Source organism: Chironomus tepperi, unplaced genomic scaffold (assembly GCF_022539635.2).
Source record: "Chironomus tepperi strain 1889 unplaced genomic scaffold, CSIRO-AGI_Ctep_v1 contig_373, whole genome shotgun sequence".
NCBI classification, from domain to species: Eukaryota; Metazoa; Arthropoda; class Insecta; order Diptera; family Chironomidae; genus Chironomus; species Chironomus tepperi.
In genome coordinates this window covers 147608-172082 of record NW_027226495.1, presented here as the reverse complement: position 1 = coordinate 172082, position 24475 = coordinate 147608, and the positions used below count along the sequence as shown (strand labels likewise).

General features: G+C 33.9%; 1 protein-coding gene and 1 long non-coding RNA gene across 2 annotated transcripts; both read right to left on the bottom strand.

Moving 5' to 3' along the window:
• Positions 1-1096: 1096 nt before the first annotated feature.
• Positions 1097-1906, bottom strand: LOC139095676 (uncharacterized). Its single transcript, XR_011544891.1, has 2 exons — positions 1548-1906; positions 1097-1486 (listed from the first exon to the last, which is right to left on the bottom strand). It is a non-coding gene; the product is annotated as an uncharacterized lncRNA (long non-coding RNA).
• A 4811-nt stretch (positions 1907-6717) lies between these two features.
• LOC139095673 (uncharacterized) lies at positions 6718-22768 on the bottom strand. The gene is made up of 5 exons (XM_070647114.1): positions 22461-22768; positions 8144-8262; positions 7962-8069; positions 7539-7868; positions 6718-7396 (listed from the first exon to the last, which is right to left on the bottom strand). Exons 2-5 carry the CDS (start codon positions 8253-8255, stop codon positions 6786-6788), a joined length of 1161 nt encoding a protein of 386 aa, XP_070503215.1. The 5' UTR covers positions 8256-8262; positions 22461-22768; the 3' UTR covers positions 6718-6785.
• Between the last annotated feature and the right edge of the window lie 1707 nt (positions 22769-24475).

The window sequence follows — 24475 nt, the reverse complement described above, 5'->3', positions numbered from 1 at the left end:
TCGGTACTCACTCAAATCGACTCGAGTCGTTTTTATTCGACTTCAAGCTCTGATCAACTGTATGTCTATTTTCGTAGCATTACAATTTAGCTGCTATAATGCGACAACCACGCCCCGCTGACAGAACATATAACCAGAACTTGAAGTCGAGTCGGATTTTAATTAGATTCGATTGCATTGATCGAAGTCGAATGAAGTCGATTCAAGTCGGTTTGAGTCTATTGCTGCCATCATGAAAATCACATAGTCGATTCGAGTTGAATCAATTTCAAAATAATCAATTTGAATCAATAAATTGCAACCTGTTCCATTTAACACAATTTAAGGCCATACCCATGTAGGTGCAATAATTATCAATTCCTTCCACTCTAACCAATTGGTACACAATATTAAAAAAGTCCTCAATTTCCATTTTTTGTCTTTAACCAGAACACAACTCGAAAGCAAATAAATTCAGGAAATTTATTCAGATTATGATATTGTTTATTCTGTAGACTGGCAAAAGATAGCAAAATTTGCGATAAGAGTTCGGTAAAATGGGATTCGAAGAATTAAAGTGGACTTATTTTAAAGTACTTTGAGGCAGAGTTGGCGGGACTTTTGGGAGCCGGACTCCACTGGACTCTAAAGTCCGACTTTACTGGACTCTAAAGCTTGACTTAACTGTTCTGTAAAGTCCGACTCCAACGGTCTGTTTATCTGGATTTTGTGGACTTTTTGTGTCCGGACTTCACTTTTTTGGGAGTCCTACTCCAATCGAATCTGGTGCAAGTCGAAAATTGGAATTTTTAACAATATTTTGAATATTATGGTTGATATTGCAACATCACTTATGGATCGAGCCTTATCGAAATCCGATTATTTTTATCATCAAGATAAGATTTTTAATTTCTTGCTGATTAAGGTTTTTGTTCATAAATAAAGCAAGGTTTCATTTATAAATGATGTCATCTGAAATTGGACTACCCCAATCTGGGGGTACCTGCCTACTTTACTTCGCTGGCCGTACATATCAGTTGTGAGGGTACTTGTACCCTGAAAACAGATTACCTCCAAATTGGACAAGATCATAGAATTAAATGAATTAACGCATTAATTTAATTATAAATGGCTTTAATTGATTAATTTAAATTTCAACGAATATTAAAATAAGGATCAACTCTTTTATAGTTTTTAACAAGAACAGCAGACTTGTCAACTGTAATTGTCACCCTCAATCTGTCATAATAAAACTCTCTCACTGTCTCAATTTGCCTCCGTCCATTTTGAATGTGAATTATTTTATTTCCAACAATTTGTAATGAGCTTCGACACCATCCATTGCTCAGCGATAATTCTCTGTAATTTGGCTTCGCTCTGTATGAATTTTGATATCGCATCAATCCAACTTGTTCAATCAGATGATAATCAGCACCACAACAATCTCCACGAATGTACACATACTGCTCACTGTCTAGAATTCTATCACGCTTGTTCGGGCCATATTCTAGCTTTTAAAAAGCTAATTTAAAATCATATCAATACTTAACAAAGAAGAAAACATTTACCCATATGTCGACAGTATCTGTCGACTCCTTCAACACTATGCAATTGATATAAATTACCAAAAAAATCGTCTATATCCATTCGTGAGTGTAATGTTAAAGAACTAAGGTTAAAATGTGATTTTTTTTTATTGAAATTGATTTTTATCATTGTTTGATAAATTTTTTTGATAACAAGTGGCAGTGGCGTATGCTGGAATTTGGTATAGACTTGGGTGGTTTGATTAGAATCGTTAACTAGAGAATTAAAAGGGCTTTATATGGCCGGTTATCATTAGGAGGCTCTTCTAAAGTCTTCAAAGGAGATCAGCATCCATTATGGCCGTCATATAGTGTAGACCTCCAGTGTAGGCCGCGACAACACCATGGAGACGAGCCTCTTTTGCCGGCTGGTATCTTGAGGAGGTCTCGTCCAAATGGAGGTCTCCCAACTCTGGTTAACTGTTCAAACAGATATTTTATGCATTTTTTAAGCAAATCAAGTGCGTTTGTGGACGACCAAAGACCTCTCGGATGTCGACCGTCAGATGAGACCCATGTTCATTATCCAGAAGAGGCCCACCTCCATGTTGGTCGACCTTCAGTGTAGACCTCCAGTGCACACCATGGAGACGGGTCTCCTTTGGCGGTCGACCTTCAGTAGAGGCCGCGTCAAAATGGAGGACCTTCAATTCTGGTTAACTGTTCAAACATATGTTTTGTGAATTATTAAGTAAGTCAAGTGAATTCTGGACGTCCAGAAAGCTTATGGAAGAAAACTGTCGATAGGGGTAGTGTAGCTCTTGGTATTGACCATTGACAAAGGGCAGCCACCGATAAAACCAGTTTAAGACCCCAAATAACAGTGGCCATGGATCCCAGCTGATCTATACAACCACTAAAGTCAGTAAAGTAAACTAAATGAATTCAACAATTTAAAACAACTTATTTATTTATCTATCAACCCTCACAAAGTACTTGATTAACATAACCGATTTATCAACCGTAACAACACACTTCATACCATCTGCAAAAAATTCCCTTACAGTTACTATCTGTCTGCGACCTTTTTGTGTATGGACAATTTTATTTCCTAATATCTGCATTGAGCTTCTACAAAATCCATTGCTCCATCCAAACTCTCGATAGCTTGGATTTGGTTTAACTGGCATTTTGAATCTTAGCAGACCAAATTCCTCAAATAAGTTAAATCCATATCCACAGCATGTGTGTTTTAGGTACACGTATTGGTTCTTTTTGAGAATTCTTCCTTGTTTTCTTGAGTTAAATCCTAGATTTAATTTTGAAATATTTTTTAATTTATAGTTAAAGGAACCTTAACATTACATACCCATATATTCACAATAGGCTTCTATTCCCTCTACACTATCTAATTTAAAGCAAATATTGACAAAATCCTCTAGCTCCATACTTAAAAAAATACAATTTAATCCAAAAACATTTAAAATGTAAATAAAAAATAATATTTGAAAGAAAATGTTATTGCAATTAATAGATTAACCTTATCATGTGATATGATACTTAATAAATACACTGAAGGTTTAAATAGTGATATTTGTGTGTATTAGACAAGTGGTGGATAACCTTTTTTGTGGGATGGCACATCTGAATACCACAAATTGGTTACTTACTTATTTGCTTCGTTGGATTTGCAGATTACCTGGTCATCATGACCTCCCATAGTTGACGTCTAAAACTGACTCTATCGGTAGCTGTCTTTTGACAATTGCTAATTCCAAGAATTCTTTGGTCGCCTCCGTGCTCTTTTGTCCATCGGGTAATTGGCAATAATGGGTTTATTGATTAAATATCCGGCTGCATTCAAGATGGTGTAAATCTGAAATGGTGCTGGTTTAATTTTTATTGTTTGAATTTTTAAATTTCTACATTAATTCATAGATGGAATTTGAACAGATTTACACATCATTTTCGAAATCCTTTGGGTTTTTGCGTAAATACCTAGCATGAAGTCCTTCAACATAGCTGTAGAAGAAGTATCCGATGATGAATGGAGGTACAACTCTGAAGATTTGACCGCTGATGCGACGGAATGTATTTGGAACTCCATTACGTATGATTCCAGCGAAAGCCTTCTGTTCGAATGGTGAAATTTTGTGGGTAGCAATTTCACGGATCTTAGCTAATTCTCCAAAGTGCTGGCCTCCCATTTTATCTTAAGATTGAATTTTCGATTTTCACTAAAAATTGATCAAATTTCAATCTGGTTTTCAAATTTCCAATTTGGATCGGCTTAACCACTATGTCATAGACAGGCTGTACTGGTATTTGCATTTTAAATCATCTGGAAACATCATAAAATACATGGGTTCGGAGATCGTAAGTTATAAACATTACCATTCCTATTTCAATTAAGGAGCTGGTCGCCGACACATGGCTCGGTAGCCATCGGTGCATTTAGTGATAACAGGAGTCAACCTTCGGCTTCCCCAATTTCAAGTTTTATCTTTTTCAAACATTTTTCTAACAAATCTGAGAGGGCCACGTCATACAGATTGTCTTTGACTGTATTAGACGTTTATCAAAACAGCAGACATACCTCTCAAGTTTGTTTTCGTTTTTTAAGCAAGTCAAACATTTTACACACGTGTTTTGATATCAATTCAATTTCAAGTTGATTAATTTGTTTATATGAAATGAAATTTTCAATTTAAAAAGCCACAGGAAATCGGAAATTATTTTAAAAAAAGGAATCAAATCCAGATAAGCTTCATGTAGAGACAACCTCCCTTTGCCTTATTGCCAAGCTTTTCAAATTTCACGTTTTGTTATTTAATTGATATCATGTCATAACTGAAACAAAAGAGTAATCATAAACATAAGACAATGATGAATTTTTAAGACGTAAATTACCCCATGTGGCACATGAGAAAGGCTCAATTTGTTGTGATGTAAATTGAACTCAATAAAGTCAAGAACTTTTTTTTTGTGACAAAAAATTGTCTTCATTTATGACATAAAATATTACAAAGCCCCTTTTTTATTCACATCCATAAGACACACGCTCATAAAAAATATGTTAAAAGTCATAAATCTAGACAATCTAGGCATATTAAGACATTTTTTAATGTCGCTATTATGATGCTGTAATATAACTCAAGTGGAAGGTTCAACGAAGAAGAAAAGGTTCATCAAAAAGGAAAGACATGTGGCAGTAGAGGACAATTTTATGTCCATTTTAATCTGCTTAAAGACTCACTCTAACCCGTGAGTTGGAACGAGAATTAAAAAAGAGAAAGTTGTAATAACTATGGCTCGGCCAAGAGCTAGAAGCTTGCATTTTCTGAATCTTAGATGTATGCTTTTCCGAAATCCCGGTCCCGGATGATTTTCGGGACTCATTTCTGGGACTTATTCTGGGATTTCCGGTCACGGTCCCGGTAATGTCTAATAGACGTCTAATATGTAGATACACAGGTGAAAATGGCATCAGTGGCCTAAATAATAGAGCGTTGACCAAAGATCCTGAGTTCAATCGCAGTCTAATTTTCGAAACTCCTTTTCCATTTCACCGTTCTAGTTGCTTAGCTCAGTTCGTGTGATGGATGCAATTTTGAGGTCTGTGGGACATAATATACCTTCACTGCCTAGGTATACAAGGATATACTAGGATTTGGACGATTTTCTTTACGTAATTTTGCACAAATGAATTGTAACTGGGTACATTACAGGGTACATCAGGTCGTATGACGAACTCGTCTCTTTGCAATATGCAGAGCTCGAAACTTGTTCCGATCCCATTATAAACTGTTTTGTACAATTGATTCTTAAATGCAGTGCCTTCAACTTATAAGGCTGGGTCATTAAAACATTATACATAGTTTGTGCTATTTTAGACGAACTGTAGTAACAGCATAATGTCAAAATTGTTTTAACAATCAAAAGATTCATAATACAAGATTAACATTTCAAAAAAGTGTTGATAGGTTCAAGTCCCACAGCAAAAATCTAAAGGATGTTTACTCTGCTCTCACGACAACTTTTTTGATTCCTCAAAGTTATGCAACCAAAAGCACGCATTTTTATTCGTCATTTAATATATTTCCCCACCATATCCAACATCACCTATATTCATAAATTCACCAAACCCCATTCAAAATTAAAAAATCCGTTAACAATTGAACGATTCTGGAAGAAAATGTCATATCTACAGTGAAGCGAATATTTCTGTGAAGAAAGCGACTTGGCATGCAAATTAAACAAAATTTGGAAGCATTTTGGTTGCTTAATAAGACAAAAGTACGTTGGAAGTTCAAAATGGAGCTGCTTAGTTCCAATAAGCATTTGATTGACGACTGAAACAACAAAATTGTCTTTAAATGCTCATAATTCAATAATGGACTGATGAATATCCAAAATTCTTTCAGGTTTCTTTAGTATGAACAAAATGCTAAATATTGGAAGCAGCAGTTCTGTCTTTTTAGGCCTGTAACATCATTTTTCGTTTTTCAAATTTTTGTAATCAATCTATTTAAAAATTCATATTTTTTAAAAACGACAACAGCTACAAATATGCAGTAAGTACTAAAAGATCAGGTTTTCAAAATACTTTCAGCCAATGTCAGCAAGCATTGATCATATTGAAGTTTTAATGTTTTGTAGCGAAAAAAATTTCAATTTCTTTGTGAACCAAAAAGACTTTTTTTGATTTTTGTCAAAATTTATGAATTTCTCCATTGATTACTAGATACTGTCTGGTAGAACTTTGAAAATCTGAAATTTGGTACTTACTGCATATTTCTAGCTGTTGTATTTTTGAAAAAATATTCATTTAAAAGTTGATTGTTTACAAAAATTTGAAAGCATAATTAATGATGTTACGGACCTGAAAGGACAGAACTGCTGCTTTCAATATTTAGCATTTTGTTCATACTAAAGAAACCTGAAAGAATTTTGGATATTCATCAGTCCAATATTGAATTATGAGCATTTACAGACAATTTTGTTGTTTCAGTCGTCAATCAAATGCTTATTGGAACTAAGCAGTTCCGTTTTGAACTTCCAACATACTTTTGTCTTATTAAGCAACCAAAATGCTTCCAAATTTTGTTTAATTTGCATGCCAAGTCGCTTTCTTCACAGAAATATTCGCTTCACTGTAGATATGACATTTTCATCCAGAATCGTTCAATTTTTTATTAAAAATTTTGAAAACTTTTCTTAAACTTTTATTATAAAACTTTTAAATTCTAACTATAAAATACAAATATAATACATGATTAATTACACAACATCCTTATCGCCTCCCATTATGCTAGATGAATTTTGTGGAATATCTCTCAATGTTTGCGATAGTCGTTTTGTTCGTGGTGGACGAATTGGCAATGGTGGAAGCATATCAGTTGATATAATTGAACTTGCCGATGATCCATCCAATGGTACTTTATGATTTTGTGAATTTTGTCCACGTCGTAAAATTTGCTTCAAAAAATCGCCATGATAGTAGTAAATATAGATTGCAGCAATTGTAAGTAAGACGAGAAAAAACGTGAACATTGCGATAAATGCACCGTAGAAATTTGAAACTGGATTTGGTTTGTTTGTGTCTTCACTTGTCTCAACTTGAGTATTATGATCGTCATGGTCATGATCAATCTCATTTTCAGTATCATCCGGTCTTTCTGTTGGCCATTTCTCGGTCGATGGCTTAACTTTGACGGGTGGTTTAATTGTTGGAATTGCCGATACAGCACCTTTGCCGATCGCAATGTCTGAACATGCTCGGAATTCCTCTTGTGGACCACATCCGACTGCACCGTTGCCGTCTTTACAGATTCCCCAGTTGTTGCCGGCAATGTACTTCCATTGAAGGACACAGTTTTGACATTCGAGTTCTGAAAGGAATTGGAAGAATCAGTTAGTGACTAAATCACAATTTTGCAGCATATTAAGCCTCAATGAAGCTTGACTACCCCTCAAAATAAATTGATTCAATAATAAAGGCACCAAAAAAAATTAAATAAACAGCCTTCTTACCTTTCGGAAGCTGTGCTCTAATCTCATAAATTCTTGATCCATTTCTCGGATAGAATCGTGTTGTCAAGTCATTTGGAAAGCTTATAAACGGACTTCCGCTAATAATTTTCAATAAATTCTTATCTAAGCACTTTTGTCGTGCATTAATGTCATCACATAGTCTAAATTCGAAATATCCCATATGGCTGGCAGTTAGTTCCACACGAATTGTTATAGGTGATCCGGGATTGTATTTCCTAACTGTCACACCCTGTCCATATTTGCCGCCATACTCATGCGGCCTAGGAATTGGTAAATCGTAAGCATCACCACACTCGCCACATTTTCCGCCTTGATAAAAAAAATTATGAAACACAATGTTAGGGGATGTTCGACAAAATCGTCAATGACTTAATCATAAATACATAATTCATAAATCCATACCATTTCCTTGATGTTGCTTTGTAAATCCACCACAAAATAACTCATGATCATTGTAATTTGCCGGTGTGCTGAATCCATAACGCCATGCGGATGCACGTGATGGTGGCTCTGATGTAATCACATAAAATGAAGTAAATGACTTGTTAATCTAAAGCAGTTTAAAGTGAAAATTAATAATTTACCAATTAAACGTCCATGCCCTTCAATTTTTGGTATCTCTAAGACAATGAGTATAATGAGGAGGCTCATACAGCGTCTTATATTTATCACAGTTGTACGCCTTGACAAATTCATCGTGTGTCTAAAATGAGAGATTTTTTTTATTGTTATTAATCTTTCCGCATTTCTTTTTTTACACTTAATTCTATGCGTCGGTGTGTTGTGACCATTTCTTGCTGTTGCTGTTACTCATTGTTCATTAATATTAACCGCAGGGAAAAAAATGGAGAGATTATTTTGTAAAAAGGTGCTGCTTTTTATGAAGAAAGCTGAGAGTCCATTTATTATAATGACTGTGTACATGATATATGATGGATTGTAATGTATGCTAATAATGTAAATATGGAAAAAGTTTGAGATTGGATAGAAATTTAGTTCACTTGTGTGGTTTAAGATTTTCTGGTCTATTAATTCGCGATTGATGTATAGATGGGAATTGAAATTGATTTGATTTGCCCTTAAGAAGCTTTTTATGGCAGGAATATGAAACTGTTTAAATTGATGATGTTGAATTTTTATGATTTGGTGCAATAGAAGTATAAGAGCTGTGAGCGATAAGAGCTGGGCTGGATATGGTATTAGAAGACCTGTAGAAGCTCCACTAAATAAAGGCTTTAAATCAGACTTTGTGGATGGTAAGAGAGTTCGTGGTAGACCGAAGAACTCCTGGAAGGAAGCTGTCGATAGAGACAGCATTGCATTTGGTATTGACAATTGACAGGCAGAAGTCGGCGATAGAACCAATTTTAGGCGACATGTGAGAGAGGCCATGGATCACAGTTGATCTGTACGTCCAGCGAAGTAAGTAAGTAAGTAAGTAAGAGCTGTGTGATGAGTACTGTTAGAGTAAGAAAGTTTAATTGAGTATTGTGTCACTCTCTAGTAATTTCTGGTAGCTCAGTAGGTAAACACTCTCTATATGCAATAAAGAAAGCTTGGGTTTGAGTATAACTCTACCTTTGTGGTGGAAAAGAGTACCTTTGTGAACCTAATTTGTAGTAATAACCTACATCCTAATAGAACCTTAGTGAATAATTCACTTGAGAGACAAAGGAGCAAACCCGGAAAGCACACAACATTTAAAAGCCCAAAAATCAGACCAATTGTCAACGTGTCTCTGACTTGTGCCTACATTTTATCAAATCTATCTTAGAGCTAGAGTCAAGCTGACCTGGAGCTGAATTTTTAATTTAAGCTTTACTTCGGCGCTTTCCAAAAAGCTATGCTTAGTTATGTCATAAGGGAACGTTCGAAAATTATGTTACGTTTAAGAGAGGAGGAAAGATGTACAATTTTAATTATAGAGTACAAATTCAGGATCTAAATCTTGTTACAAAGCAGTTTGATGAAAAGAGGAAGCTCTAAAAATGCTATTTTCAGCGTTACACCATTTTTGAATGCTCCCTAATCAGCTCCAAATACCACAATCTTACTCTATTGTTACAAAAAGTTCAGACTAAACTAACACATTTTAAATTGTCCAAACATTTAAACCTCAAATGACAGACAATTCAGATCATGCCATTACCTGATGAATATCAACAAAATATCCATACCAGACACAAATCAAAATCTTATTGATGCCCAAACAAACAAAAAAATTCATTCACAAATCATCAAAACAAAAACTTCTACAGAGACAATATTGATGCAATTTTCAAGTCAAAAACCACAGACAAGATATTTTGTTGATGGAAGAAAATTTAAAATATTTTTGGTATTTTTGCTATTTTCTCATTTCTTCTAACTTTGTCTGGATACACAAAAAAAAACATGTTGAAACTCTCCGACATCTCACAAGTTTGTTGGTTCATGTTTGTGGTCAGCAAATTGAAAAATTTCTTAAGAGTTTTTAAGGAAGAGCCACAAATGAAATTTGGAAGTGAAAATAGAGATGGATGAGTATTTTTATTGGGTTATGTCCCGAGTGGCACATGATGAGGATGGTGACTATGTAGTGACAATTTGTAAATCGCCTGGAGTTCATGGCAGAGCTTGAAGACGACTCAGATTTTACTTGAAGTCAAGCTGACTTTTCGATACAAAATCCGGGTCTTCGAGCTTTGCCGCAGCTGCCACATTGTTACATTAAAGCATTTAAACTCCTTCAATTCCACAGCCCAAAAAATCACAAAATTACACAGCAATTCAACCAAATTCAATTACAATTAATCATCAATAGAATACCCGAAAAGAGCACTTCAAGGAAGTTCCAGTTAAATCAACAAATTACATGTCATGACTACCAACTGTTCATTTTCGCATATTCTCAATTCTCTCACAAACTAGCACATTAAACAACTTCAAACCTTTTGTCGAATTTTTTTGTGCTGCAGCTACAAGGTCAAGCAAATGCTGAAATTCAATATTTAACAGACTTAAGCATGAATCTGAGTTCTGTCTTACACAGATCAAATTGAAAAAGGAAAAGTTAAATCCATATCATGTTGTATAGAAGAATTGAAAGTAAAAACGAGTCTGTTAAGCATATAAATACAGAGCGTCATTTAACCTCATTTCTTGGATATAAAATCTAAGTTTCTTCTCTTCGATTTCTTCTTTTTTTTGTTTCGTACAATTAGAAATTCATATGGAATTTCGCACACAAGTCAATGATTTGGACGGTGTGAACTAAATGCATAGATAATGTTAATGAAGAGAAGAGATATGGATGTTGATTTGAATTGTTAGTAATGTACGATAATCGTGTCTATTACAATGAGGTTTGTTGTGATGTGATTCCTTGTGGACAATTTGGAAATTTTGTTTTGAATTTTTGAGGAAAATTGTGACTTAGGTAGTCAAAAGTGGCATATTGTGTGTTTACCCGGAAGGCACAAGATGAAGAAATGGCCGAAAATCCGACCCCAGACCGACTTGGCTACCGCTCAAATCTGAATTTCATCAAATCTAGTCTAGTTTCAGGGTCCAGCTGATATGTGTCTGGATTTTTGTCCATTTCAACGTCGTATGCTTTCTATATTAATAAGTGAAAGTCAGAAATGTCAACGCACTCAAACCTTGGCCAATAGTTCAAGTGGAAGTGGTCGAAATTAGGGTCACAAATTTTTAAAAATCACAGATAGACATAAAGACAGACAGAGCAAATCAAATAAAATCGTGTACTAGGTATCAGTAAAAGGCCCCCGTGCGCCCCAGCCAAAGAAGTAAGTAAGAAGTAAGTATTAGGTATCAATCTACTCTTTTGATGACATTTCTGTTTGTAACCTACAATGAGAGGCTGTGATCGTCGTTTTCTGCAAAATATCATAATATGTCAAGCCGGGTCAAGCCATGAGCAGAATTGGTAGGATTTCATTGTGGTGGGGTCACCAATGAGGACTTCAAACGCATTCGAAATTCAATGAAAGTGGAATTTTGGACTTTTGGAGTCAAGACCTCCATATTCCAGGCAACTCTGGTCTTGAACAATTGATTGCTGATTCAAATTGTGATAATTAGGTTCCGAAGAACAAAACCACTTTGACACCGAGTCTATTCGAGTCACAATCCAATAAAATAATCATCTTTATAAACCCCGTTAGAATAGAACCTAATCATCATTACAAGGGTTTTTTAAATCAATTCTTGAAGCTCCTTGGTTGACCGTCTACAATAAATCAAATAATTCACTCCAAATATCCAACTGGAGTCATTTACAATGAACTTCACCATCCGAGACAGAAATGAAAAGATAAATTTTTGAGAAAATCAAAAAAGCAACAAAAAAAGAATATATTAAAAATCACAATGAACCACAAGCACAGTTGAACATTTCAAGGTTCAAATGCTAGCGACAGAATAGAGCTGATTTGTAGTAATTTAAAAAAGAGAGAAAAAAAAAACAATTTTTATGTGTGAATGCAAATCCAAATCTTTGTTTAAGTACATACAAAAAACTGCATGAATCATTGTCGAGCTTGTTTTGGCTATTCAGCTATTTTTTTGCTTAGAACATGCCTTTAAAATGAGCAAACAATTCTTTTCTAGTGAAAAATAATGGAATTTCGTGAAACTTCTTAAGAACAATATATATGTATGATGTATGGATGTGGGGTTGGTCGTAAATTATGTTAAGATTTTTGGATTCATTATTTCACAAAAATTATGTACGTAATTACATAATGGCATGCAATTATACTGAATTAAACTTGAAATTAGATGTCATAAGTGCACAGGGAATGTTCGGAAGTTACGGAGCATTTTAGACCCCTTAACGCCCGGGGTACACGCTTGCGAACCAAAATTTGAATTCTTTTATAAAATTCCAAGCCAATTCCCCTCCCCCTATACGTCACATAACTTACAAACCCATCCCAAATTCCTAATAAGCATACCTAACTTAAATGTCAATTCAATGATCATTCAACATGATTGGTAGATCCAGCATAGCATAACAATTTAATTATAAAATTCAAATCATTTCCGATCAGTTCCGATGACTCACAAAGACATATTCATCCATCAATTTCATGCTTGGTATTCAATCAATCATTTCCTCTTGAAATTATTTATCACGACAAAGCATCTTCATCTGCTGTTGTTCTCGATTGTAGTTGTTTGTGACCATTAATAAGTGAAAGTATAGGAAAAAATGATAATTTAATATTTTCTACAGATACATAGTAAGTATGTTAATAGATTTTAAAGAAATTATGAAAAATGTCAGAGCGGCACAAATTGAAAATGGATCCGTGTTAATTCAGATACCTGAACATATAAGCAGCACACTCATAATCAGAGTGTGGCTGTCTCAAAAACGACTGTTAATTTTTTTCAAAAAAATTATTTTAAAATAAGTTGAGTTCGAAATGTTCGAATTTTTCAACAATCTAATGTCGAAAAACTCGTATTTGAGACGTCACACTCTGCTCATAATATTCATAAAATTAGTAATAAGTATGCTCATTTTCTGTATCGGATGGTTGCCAAAAAGAGGCAGAGATTGTTTGATGTTAATCAAAGCAGCCCCAAAATCGGATGAATATCGAATCAGGCAATAAGCCAGAGTAACGCCAATCTGGGCTGTATTACTGATCGATTAATCAATTTATTCCATTAGGAAACCATGTCAAAGACTTCTTCACTTGCGCCGCCCGGGAAGAATTGCGACAGCAATTAATTAATTAGTCATTAATTGCATTAATTTATGCAACTGACTTTTTAAATTTTTTCATGTTTTTGGCTAGAATGAGTCATCGAATATGTTAATGAGTCGTCTGGATATCGTTTCCGTTGATTTAGGTATTGCATGAAACTGTTTGGTGTTTTGACAAAATAAGAGGGTGAATAATAATAATTTGTGACTCAATATTGAGCATGTTGAAGCTATTTACTGTGATAAGATATGAAAAATTCATAAAACATCTTTAATTTTAGATCAGTGGTGGACAAGCTGTGTGCTGCGGCACTCTAGTTTGCTATTAATTTTTTTGGAATTTCCATGACCCGTATGCCTTGAGGTTTTGGTCAAAGATAAAAGATTGTCTAGCACTGCTTTACATTCTCAGCCATTTTTCCATTCAAAGCATCTCTATGAAGCAATCATAAAATATTCACTAAGCTACTTAAATACCTTTAATTTCCCAGAAATATTAAAAATTCAAGAATAAGACATTAATTTTGCATAAGCTATGTGAATCAGATATTATAGTTTTTACATCCATTTAGATTTTTTTGTTTACCTGAGTTAAATCTAACAGCCCATAAAATTTGTTAATTGATGCTATAAGAAAGAGGTTTTAATAATTTCGAATTTATAGTTGGAAGCAGTCTGATCACTGATAGCAATGAGATAAATTTACTGTTAAGGCATAAATGACGTATGAATTGCAATTCAGGAAATAATGTAGCTTAGAATAGCAGTTGAAGTTGCTAGTAATGATTGTAAGCTTGATTATTGTGGTCTGAGACGGATTTGATCATATGTAGGCTAAAATCCGAGTCACAATGGTCTAAGGTCAGATAAACGCTGTTCTGGACCAGTTTATCGGACATTTCTACGCAATATGCCTTTAGGGGTGCTTGGAAAAGGATAGGCAGCTATACAGCCTGCTTCAGATGTCATCTAATGGAGAATATGGATGATCACTATTCTAAATGCGGCTATGGGCCTACGTGCGCCTTCGCCAACGAGGTAAAGTAAGTTTGGATGATCACATTTGATCTGTACATCCAATGAAGTATGTACGCAAAAAGTAAACAACTTAAAGCACTTAAATTAAAAATAATTTTCTAATTAACTCATCTATTCCTCTAAATAATTGTTTAATGCCTAATCATTCTTAATTGATCTCATTAGCAGCTTTCCCAGAACATTTATAACTCGTTTTGATTTCTTTCATCAAAAAGTTGCAATAAATATTGCTGCTACAGTTTCTCACAGTTTAATATAAATTTTATATTCTGGGTCAATTCCACCAGTTTAGCAACATTTTCTACCTGATTCAATGAACTGACTGCATGTTATTAGCATTCAAGTTTCTCTAAGTATCTCAATATCGACAGTTAGGTTTGCTTACTTCGTATTATGGCTTAGAATGTTACTTTTAATGAGGTCAGGAAGAGGATGAAGATGAAGTCTTTAAAGAATTTGCTGTGTCTATAACAGACAATGAGTATGGTCATCTGAATGAGCTTGTTCATGAGAATAATCAATGAATATGATTGAGCATGCTCAATTTTATAAGCATACTTACTTGTGAGCATATGTCTGTCCGGATGTCTATTAAATTATTGGTGATTCTGGATTAAAGAATGTTTTTATAAAAATCTCACAAATCGGTTAATTTAACCCCAGCCTTGCGATACTCTGACTTAATCCTAAATTCGATTAAGAGCCGTACTGGACTGGTGACGGATTTCGGATCGACTTGTTCTACTCAAATTCATAATCTAGCCCATTTTACCTAAAGCGAGAGGTTAGATCTACCCAAAATATATTTAAGAACAAGCTATATTTACTTACTTCGCTGCTACAATTGTGATAAATGACCTCCTAGGTTTCTTAGCTTGTACTTAAGAATGACAGCGTTCTAAACCAACCTACCCTGTAATAACCAGAGTCTGATTCAATTCCGTCCAACTATGTGGCTTGGATTGACGAACTTCACCACGAGAAGCGCTTTTTGGAGAAGTTAAGCTAAAGTGCAGCAAAGATTTGCATATATTACGCCTTTATCATCTTTAGGAAGCCGAAGACCAAGCACATCTTTCGCGAAACATTCAACAACATATCTTCAAGACATTGCACAACTAGGAAGCCCATAAAAATCCAAATAAATCATTTTTTATCACCCCAAAAAAATTGCAATATTTTTGCAACAATCCACTTTTGATACAATAATTAAGATTGGCTCGTCTATAAACCTCCTTAACACCTCATTGTACTCATAATTTTTTACTTTACGTAACTTTAATTCATATCATAGTGAAAATTATAATTAATGATGACTAACGATGTGCGATCATTTAAGAAAAGTGTTTAAAAAGCGCAAAACTGCCAAAAAAAACATAAAAAACAGCTAAATTTGATACGCATGAAGTGTAAGTTTGATTGTTAGGTAGCATAGAAAATGTGTTACGTTAAAAAAAAAGTTATCGTTTGAAACTGAGCAGCACAGTGATAATTAAATATTTTCTTTGTGATATTAATATAGTATTCAGAAGCGCTACGCTGTTGAGCAATTATGGAGCATGATGATAATTTATAATTTTTTAGGAAGTGACTACGGCTTAGACATACGGCATTGAATGTGTGACAAGAGTTTGAAATGGACAGATGGTGATATTATGCAGCTACTATGCAGTTGGAATAGGCCTTTGGTATGTAAATTAACTTTGTTTGTGCCAAGTTAAAATTGATGGTTTGAATATCTATGTCAATTAAGTTGCTTCTTAAATTTTGGGAATCTTACAGTTTAGATGTGTAATTGAGTACAGTCGATGAAAATTGAGTAAAATTAAGATAAATTATGGATTTTTGTACTAGATACTTGTTGTTAATAGAGACAGTAATCCCAGTAAAACAACATATTCGCCACCGCGCCTCTGCTTCACCACATTGACAACAAAACAAGATCGTGCACTGATGGTTGATTTTGAATGACTTTCAAGCCTAATAATAAAGCTTACCGCATCGTACTGTCAAGATACTGCACTTGCAGTAGTGTAGCCAGAAATATTTTGAAAATGAATTGCATTTTTAAAACGAAAACTCAAGCAAATCAAAGAATTTGATCCAAAAAAGGGGAACTTGACACCTAAAACCCCATATGCACTTGATGCTAATTATTAACATACACATGATCCACAATTGATCTGTTCTAAAAGCTAGCGAACAAGTAATAAGTCAAGAGTTTCGATATTGCTAAGATTTTTCCCTTCTGAGTGCAATCTTGCTAAAACAAAGCTATTTACTTGATTTTAGCATTCGAGTCGTTATTTAAACTATCCAAAGATTACACAAACATGTATCTGCAACTACAATTGATGGCTTATTAACTACTTTAAAAACATAATTTCGAGTGAGTTAAATGAAGAAGGCTCTTCTACGAAGCTTTTAAATGCTCCGTAAAAGCTCTTTAACTCCAAACGAAAGCAGTAAGTAATTGACACCCATATGGATGCCACACATCGTTTTCTCCATTTGTGTCGCCCTGGAGTATGTCAAAACCAATTTTCCCGTGAGAAAGAAAAATCACCAAAAGCTTAATCATCTTAACAGTAACTTGCGACAGTAACGAAGCCACTTAATCCGCTAATCCAAATAAAAAGCCACAAGAAAAATCAACCAAAATTAGTGATTCGAAAAGCACCAAAAAAAAAGTCACTTACGTAAATAATAATAAATAAGAAAATAGAATGTAGCTTAAAAGAAAAACAAAAAAGACATAAAAGTGCAACTAAAGTATTACAGTCAGCAACTTTCACTACACATTAATTCATATAATTTTTTTTGGTAAAGCATCACGACTCAATTTTTATCCATACATTTAATTAAGATTTTCATTTTCATGATTTTTTTGTGTCGTTTTTCGAGAGGAAATGAAGCAATCACGACAAGATGAGCAGCAACAGCACAATGTCACTGTACTTGAGATTATTATTAAGGGCTTACTGTAATTTAAACTTTTTTTGATGATGATAAAAATCTTTATAGTTTTGCAATTTTATGAGATTTTAACTAGCCACTAAAAATTATTTCTCAATTGCCTTACATTACTTGTCCATCCATCCATCCAACAAACACGCATTCGATCATATCTACAATTTAGATATAGATATGTAAGGCAATTGAAGAAACAAAGCAGAAAACGTGACAATAACGAGTAAAAGGAACAAAAAAATTTTAAAATGCCAGACTTCTTTTTGGTACGCAAGACCCGTAAATGACATGAAAAATGCACACATAATAGGAGTCTTTCAACATTTTGAAGTCATTGATTGAAGACTCGAGCCCAATACTTTATTCGTTTTGTAGCATCGCAAGTTTGTTTTGACTTGGCTTTGACGCAATACTCTACATTTCTGCATACCTAATCAGATATTCGTAATGAGTTCGTTATCACTTGCAATAGCTAATTTCAAAGCACATTGTTGCAAATCATAGAGAAATGTGAAATATTTTATTTTTTTGCGATGGAGGGAATTTCCACGTGGAATTTGATGATATGAAGCTGGGAAATATTTATGAAAGTTAATTGGGCTTTCTGAGAGCTTAAGTGACTTTGTTGGTCTTACAGATCAATTGAAATCCACGAATGACCTGTCTTAGAACGTGCCTGAAGCTTACTTTATCGTTTACTCCTATTTAACAAGTTTCAAAGCGCATTGACAGCGAAGGTATCAGGTTCTATTCTAAATATCTAAAAGTTTCTGAATACTTACATATGTATCTCTTTTAATATAGAGTTAAATATAGTTAAATATAGAGCATTATAGCATTAGAACACAACATCGACTAGAATTTTATACAGAATCGAGTCAATCAGAGTCAATTTTTGTGTTTAAAATCTGATTCAATTTTGTGCTTTGGAATGAATTCTAGAATAATTCTCTAAAGCTCTCATGTGCGACCAATTTGACGTTGCTTATTTAAGATCACCTCTAATTTAAGATACAGATTATAAACTACTATAAAATACAGATTCTGCCTAGCCCTACGTTATAGTCATTTAATCATTACATAAAGTCGAGTCAAAAACCACATAAACGTGTTATCAACATGATTAAACGCAACAAAATCAAATTCAACCCGCTTCATAAATTACCAACAAATTTTCTCCAAACCCACAACTCATTGAACTCCATTACTCACAATGAAAAAAACTGTTGATTAATTAATTTAAACTCGATTATTGATCAGCGTATAATAATCGATAATAGGAGAAAAATGGAAAAATTTAAAAATTGAGATTCGATTTTGATAAAATAATTGATTTTGAAGGTTCATTAAGCAAGTACAAATCTATCAATGAAATATCTCATCTCTATACTTATTGTTTGTTATTATCTAATCAACAAGCTATGCAGCAACTAAGGTATTGAAAAGAAATGCTTCAATGCAATTCTCACGCATTGGAATGAAAATGAAGGAACAAAACAAAAAATATCACACACGATGCATCGTTAATTATGCTTTTTGGCGATGAGGTAGAAAGTAAAGTGTCGCTTCTTTCTCTTTTATACTTTTTTACACAACCTCATCGCTTCTTTCCTCGTACACAAAACAATTGGACATGCAACTGACACGCAATTTTCTCATAATCCATACATGAGTCACCAAAATTGTGTTACATATATGCCTTTGTAGTGATTATAAATCTTCATTTAACATAAACAATTGTTATTATTGTCATTAAGTTACAGGAAAAAGTCCATCAACATGATATTATGGGAAAAAATTGTCTCAGTGTGAAAATTGTCAAAACAATAAGTGTAAGTAAGTGAAATTCAAGAAGCGTGGAAGAGAACAAAAGGGAAAAAATACACATTTTTGGGCACATTTACATGTTGGAAGTAGAAAATCAATATATGAGTTGTATGTAGGGCGCCCATGCGATATGCTATTGGTATGGATGATTGTGAAATTATGGGTTATTAAAATTGGAAATATGTTAACTGATTTGAGAAGATCTTGTGAAATATTGAGAGATATGACTTATGTGTAGACTAATGGCTAAATACTAATAGTAAATTTGTGAGAGACTTGTTAAATAACAAATTGAGTGAACAAGTTGCATTTGCTGTAAGCTAAAGTGTTGAAAAATTTAGTTCGATTCTCGTGAGTTCTAGTAAGGGACTGTTCACTTATTACGTTCGCTTTTTAGGAAGGAGGGAGAGTCTTGGATTTTGTAACAGCTTAAACGAAATTTTTTTTTTTGCATGGGCATTTTGTAACGAGGGTGGAGAGGAGGGTCTAGAAATTCGTATTTTTGCTAATTTGGTTTTTAATGAATTCTTGTTGGATGTAGACTTATTTTTAACTGATCTAGTCATTTAGCTATGCAATGATGACTTTTTGCGTATTAATTATGATTTTGAAGAGAATCACAAGATCTCCATAGCTATCAATTAATTCAGAGTTGTTGACGTAAAATAATCAAGAAATAATAATTGAAGAGTCATGTAACTAGGTATCAGCCTATGTAATGTCGAGAGAATTGTGTAAACCCTTGACATATCAACGACACTGTATGCAATTATTGAGTGATCGGCATATGATGGAAATCGAAGGGAAGTTCTCATAAAAGACAAAATAACAGATTCTCCGTCTATTACCTGATCAATCAGCATCATCCAGCAATTCTTGAACTTGCAGATTCAATTTATTCTCAATATCCCAGACTAGAGTCTTGACTTCGACACCAAGCTGCTTTAAACAGCGACTTGGTGTCTGGATTAAAATGCCAGCAACATTTCATACACTTCGCTAACCATACAGATCAATTGTCATCTATGGCCTTGCTCAGGTGACACTTAAAGCTGACTTAATCGTTACCTTTTGTCTACCAATTTCCCAATACCAGGTACAATGCTTTCTGTATCAACATTCAAAAATCTACGTCAATATTGATCAAGTTGTAACTTTGAGACGATCAAATTAATCTTTATTCCATCTAACAAGCAGAGTTTGATTTTCGTCGACATTTCTTTATAAAATCTACGAGTTTTATATTAAATCTAGGAGATCTTTATCGAGTTGCTTCGGTAATTGAATAAGGAAAGCCAAATGAAAAAGTCGATGGATCACAATCGATCTGCAAATCCAGCAAAGTAAAGTAAGTAGAAAGCGATAGAATTATCAACCAGCAACTTAAGAAACCATTTAGTAGATGTGTTAATCTTTACCAAATTAAAATAAATCTTCATCTCCTTTGTGGACATCTTTATAATCACATCAATTAGCACCAATTAGAACAATAATTACAACAGAGTTGCCAAAATCAACTCAATTTGAAAATTGCATTGATAGTCGCCCCAGATTAATATGTGAAAATTAACTGGCACAACATTACTCGTTTTGTGCATGTCGACCTACTTGAAATTGACTTTTTGCTCTTTGCGGCTCTTTACGATGAGAAAAAAGAAATAAGAAGAAAAATCGTCAATTTTTTTTTCTCAAAGATCATCAACCGTTATTAGTGAAATCTTTATATATTTTGCCTATTTGGATGCATTACTGTCTGCGTTCCTTTTTTCGGTCCACATAAAAAAGAGAGAACAATCCGAAAAAATAAAATTGACCTTTATAAAGTTTTCATGGCAACATAATGCAAATTGTATTACTTTTTTATGTTGTGTATGCTCATTGTTCTTTAACTTCAACTCAGTACGGAATAATGTGCTTAACAAAAGTTGAAAAACAAGTTTTAAAAGAACTTTCAATTGAACTTTTCGCATTGACTCATTCGGTCGGTCTAGATGTTGGCTTTTAATTTTTAGAAATATGTTAAAAAACGGAAATGATTGAGCAACAGCACACACAACAAGGCAGGAAAAAATGAAAACCACAATCAGTGTTGGTAATTGAGATGGATAGGAAATGAGTGGATATTTAATATTTATGATGATTATATTTAAGGAAGGTCAAACAATATTGTCTGGCTGGACGACTTGATTTCAATCATATTATGTGTAAATGTCTAGTAGCGATTACGCAAAATTCGGAGTCGATTTGACTTGAGTCATTTCTCAAAATTTGATACCATTGAGTTTTGCTCCTATTTTTAGTTTTGATTAACTGAATAACTAGAAGTCGACTCGGATATTCCATAGAAAAGTATACTCGTCTTCGAGCTCTCCTGAATAGCAAGAATAGCCTAAGTGATCCGAAATCCGACACCAGACCATCATGACTCTGGCATGTTTTCTGATTCAAACTGAATATGGCACCAAGTCAGAGTCACACATGCTTTACACCTGACTTTTTTAATCTAGTTTTGTGTATATCTAAGTGACATCTTTATTACAATTTAGGTCTAGACGTACCTAAACAGCTGTTTCGGCATCAGAGTTCGGTCAAATATTACAAACATAAATTCTGTACTTCATCAAAGAAACTAACTCAATTCATAATAAAGAGGAGAATAGAATAAATATTAGGGTCCGTCGATGACGAAAGGGCACTGCAATCTACGATATGTTGTACCATCAGGAATAAGGAGTAACTTTAACAACATTTCGGTGAATGAATGACTAGGTGGATGAATAGTTGAGTGTCTATCTGATTGCCTTGGTGTCTGAGTGTCTTAATAAGTTTGTATGTCTCATGAGTGGTCATTTAATCGTTAGAAGTAGTATTTGATTATACATTATCTTGCCTTTAAGTAGTCATAACAACACACGTTTGTTGCACAGCCCTTGAATAGAATCCACAAGGGAAAAGGCAACCAGGAGTTCCAAAAGCTACTCGGTGAAGAACAGTAATGCAGTATGTAAGTAAGTAAGTAAGTAAGTAAGTAAGTAAGTAAGTAAGTAAGTAAGTAAGTAAGTAAGTATGAGTCATAACGTATTTTTGTCAGACCCAGACTGACTTATTTGGTATTAAAATCTGGGTGAGGTCAAAGTTGTCAAAGAGTCAAAGTGTAAATCAATCAATTTTGAACGATTTTATAGCTTTTTACAACTCTTGATCATCTCAAACAGTTCCACACCTTTAGTTTGCCTTTAGTCTAACTTGAAAATTTTCTTAGCCCCCAAAATAGCCCAAACCACAACACTGGCGCATAGTAAATATTGACGAATAATCAAATGGTAAATTATGAATGAACAACAAACCTTTATGCTCTATGATGTCTCTCTTATCTCTTCAATGGAACTTTCTTTTATTTTATTTATTTTTTTTTTCGTATCTTTTGCTTTCTTTTCTAACAAATTAATTCATTTTTTCACTCAATTTTGCTATCGATTTAACACCTTGTTGATTAATTTAATTCACTTTGCTGCAAATTTTTTAATTTTATTTTAATTTTTTCTACTTCACTAAATTTCGATGTATTTATATTAAGGTATAAAAAATATTTTTCTTGTTTTATTGAGTCACATTAAAACAACAAACTATTTCTTTACGGACTTATAAACTTAATATCTTGTATGTCTATAACGGGCGAGTGCAAAACAGCGAATGAGAAGAAAAAGTTTGCTGCTTTGGTTTCAAGCATAACATTCTCTTTTGCACAAAAAATTTCTCACCAGTGCTGGTATATGGACTATAAAATAACAAAAAAATTGAGAAAATGAGAACTAAACAATGAAACGAGTTGTGATATCATAAAGCTGTAACGCTAGTGGATCTGATTAATTAATATGATTTTTTATTTCTGGAAACGTAGAAAAAGTCAACAGATCGGCAGGTTTTTTGCCTCTCTCTTAACAGAAACCATTGAGGAAATGTCAGAAATACGTTAGACGGATTCCCCAGTTGCAAAAGTATTTAGCTTGTGTTGGATATTTTTGCTTTCAACATTGCGATGATTAAGCTTTTTCAAAGGAATTTGTTAGCTATTTTGTGATAAGAAAAAATGCTCAGACCTAAATATAACGAGTTTTTGTGACGTGATTCAGGCAAACGACTTTATTTTCTTGATGTCAAATTCTAATTTTTTTGTAGACTGAGCTTTCAGACACTAAGACACAAAGACGTTTAGTAACTAAAACAAAACTTTATCCTCTTTATTTATTCAGACCATTGAGATCCAAAGCTGGGCTAGAATATTCTAGACATCATGACTAATTGACTCGTATCCCCTTCCTCCCTTTTGCGATCCATACAATGAATTTCAAACTCCACTTCTTCAAAGCATTTCTTACTATAACCTTGTTCTAAGCAGAATATTTACTGAAACCATGTTCCAACATATGTGGAGCTTAGGTTACAAAAGAAAGTTTTCAATCTGACTCTGTAGCTGGCTCTGTCATCTAGTTTGTACAAATTCTCTATCCGCACGTTGAGCTGCCATTCTTTCATTACTTCTGCTGCGCCAAGTAGCGTTTCTAAGCAGAAGCAAATCTGGATCATTAAATTATTAAAGTCGATTTTATCAATTCGAGAGTATAGCCACTCTGGTCGAGTGATTAAACAATAGTCCTAAAAGTAACGGTCAAAAAAATTTAAATATTAAAGAGAAAAATATTTTTTTGAAAAAATTTAACGGTCGTTTTTGAGAAAGCCACACTCTGGTCCACATATCTGTATCACTCTGGTTGAAAATATGAGCTTCGATTCCCTAGAATTAAAAGAAAGATAGAGATTGTCAAGAAAGCGTACCTGATCAATCACCTTTTGATCATTCTGATCATTTTCAAACCCATAAATATATACGAGTGGGTGTTTGAAGAAGCTATAAACAGTAAATTCTCGAAGATCAAGAAGAAAAGAATAATAAAAGTGTCATCATTTTAAAAACAGCAACAATTAAGAAGATATGTTAAAATTTGAAGAATGCACAACAAGACTAACTCGAGTGGATAGAAATACAATTCTGAATGAATTTTATTGCATATTACGTTAGGTAATAAGTGAACGATCTCTAAGAATGACTACATTTATATTTCTGTTGTAAATGAGTCACTTTAAACTGATCTAGACTAACATTTGCTCGAACAGTACAACAAGTTAACATGAACCGAAACATCACCGTATTCACAGTATGAAGATACAGTTGCCCTGACGGCACCATGAAGCAGTGGTGTACAACCTTTTACTTTTCGTGGCAAACTTTTGTGTCTGTAAGCCTCGAGCGAATCCGCACACGTTGCACGGTTCATGCCATTTCCAATTATTTTTGGCGGCA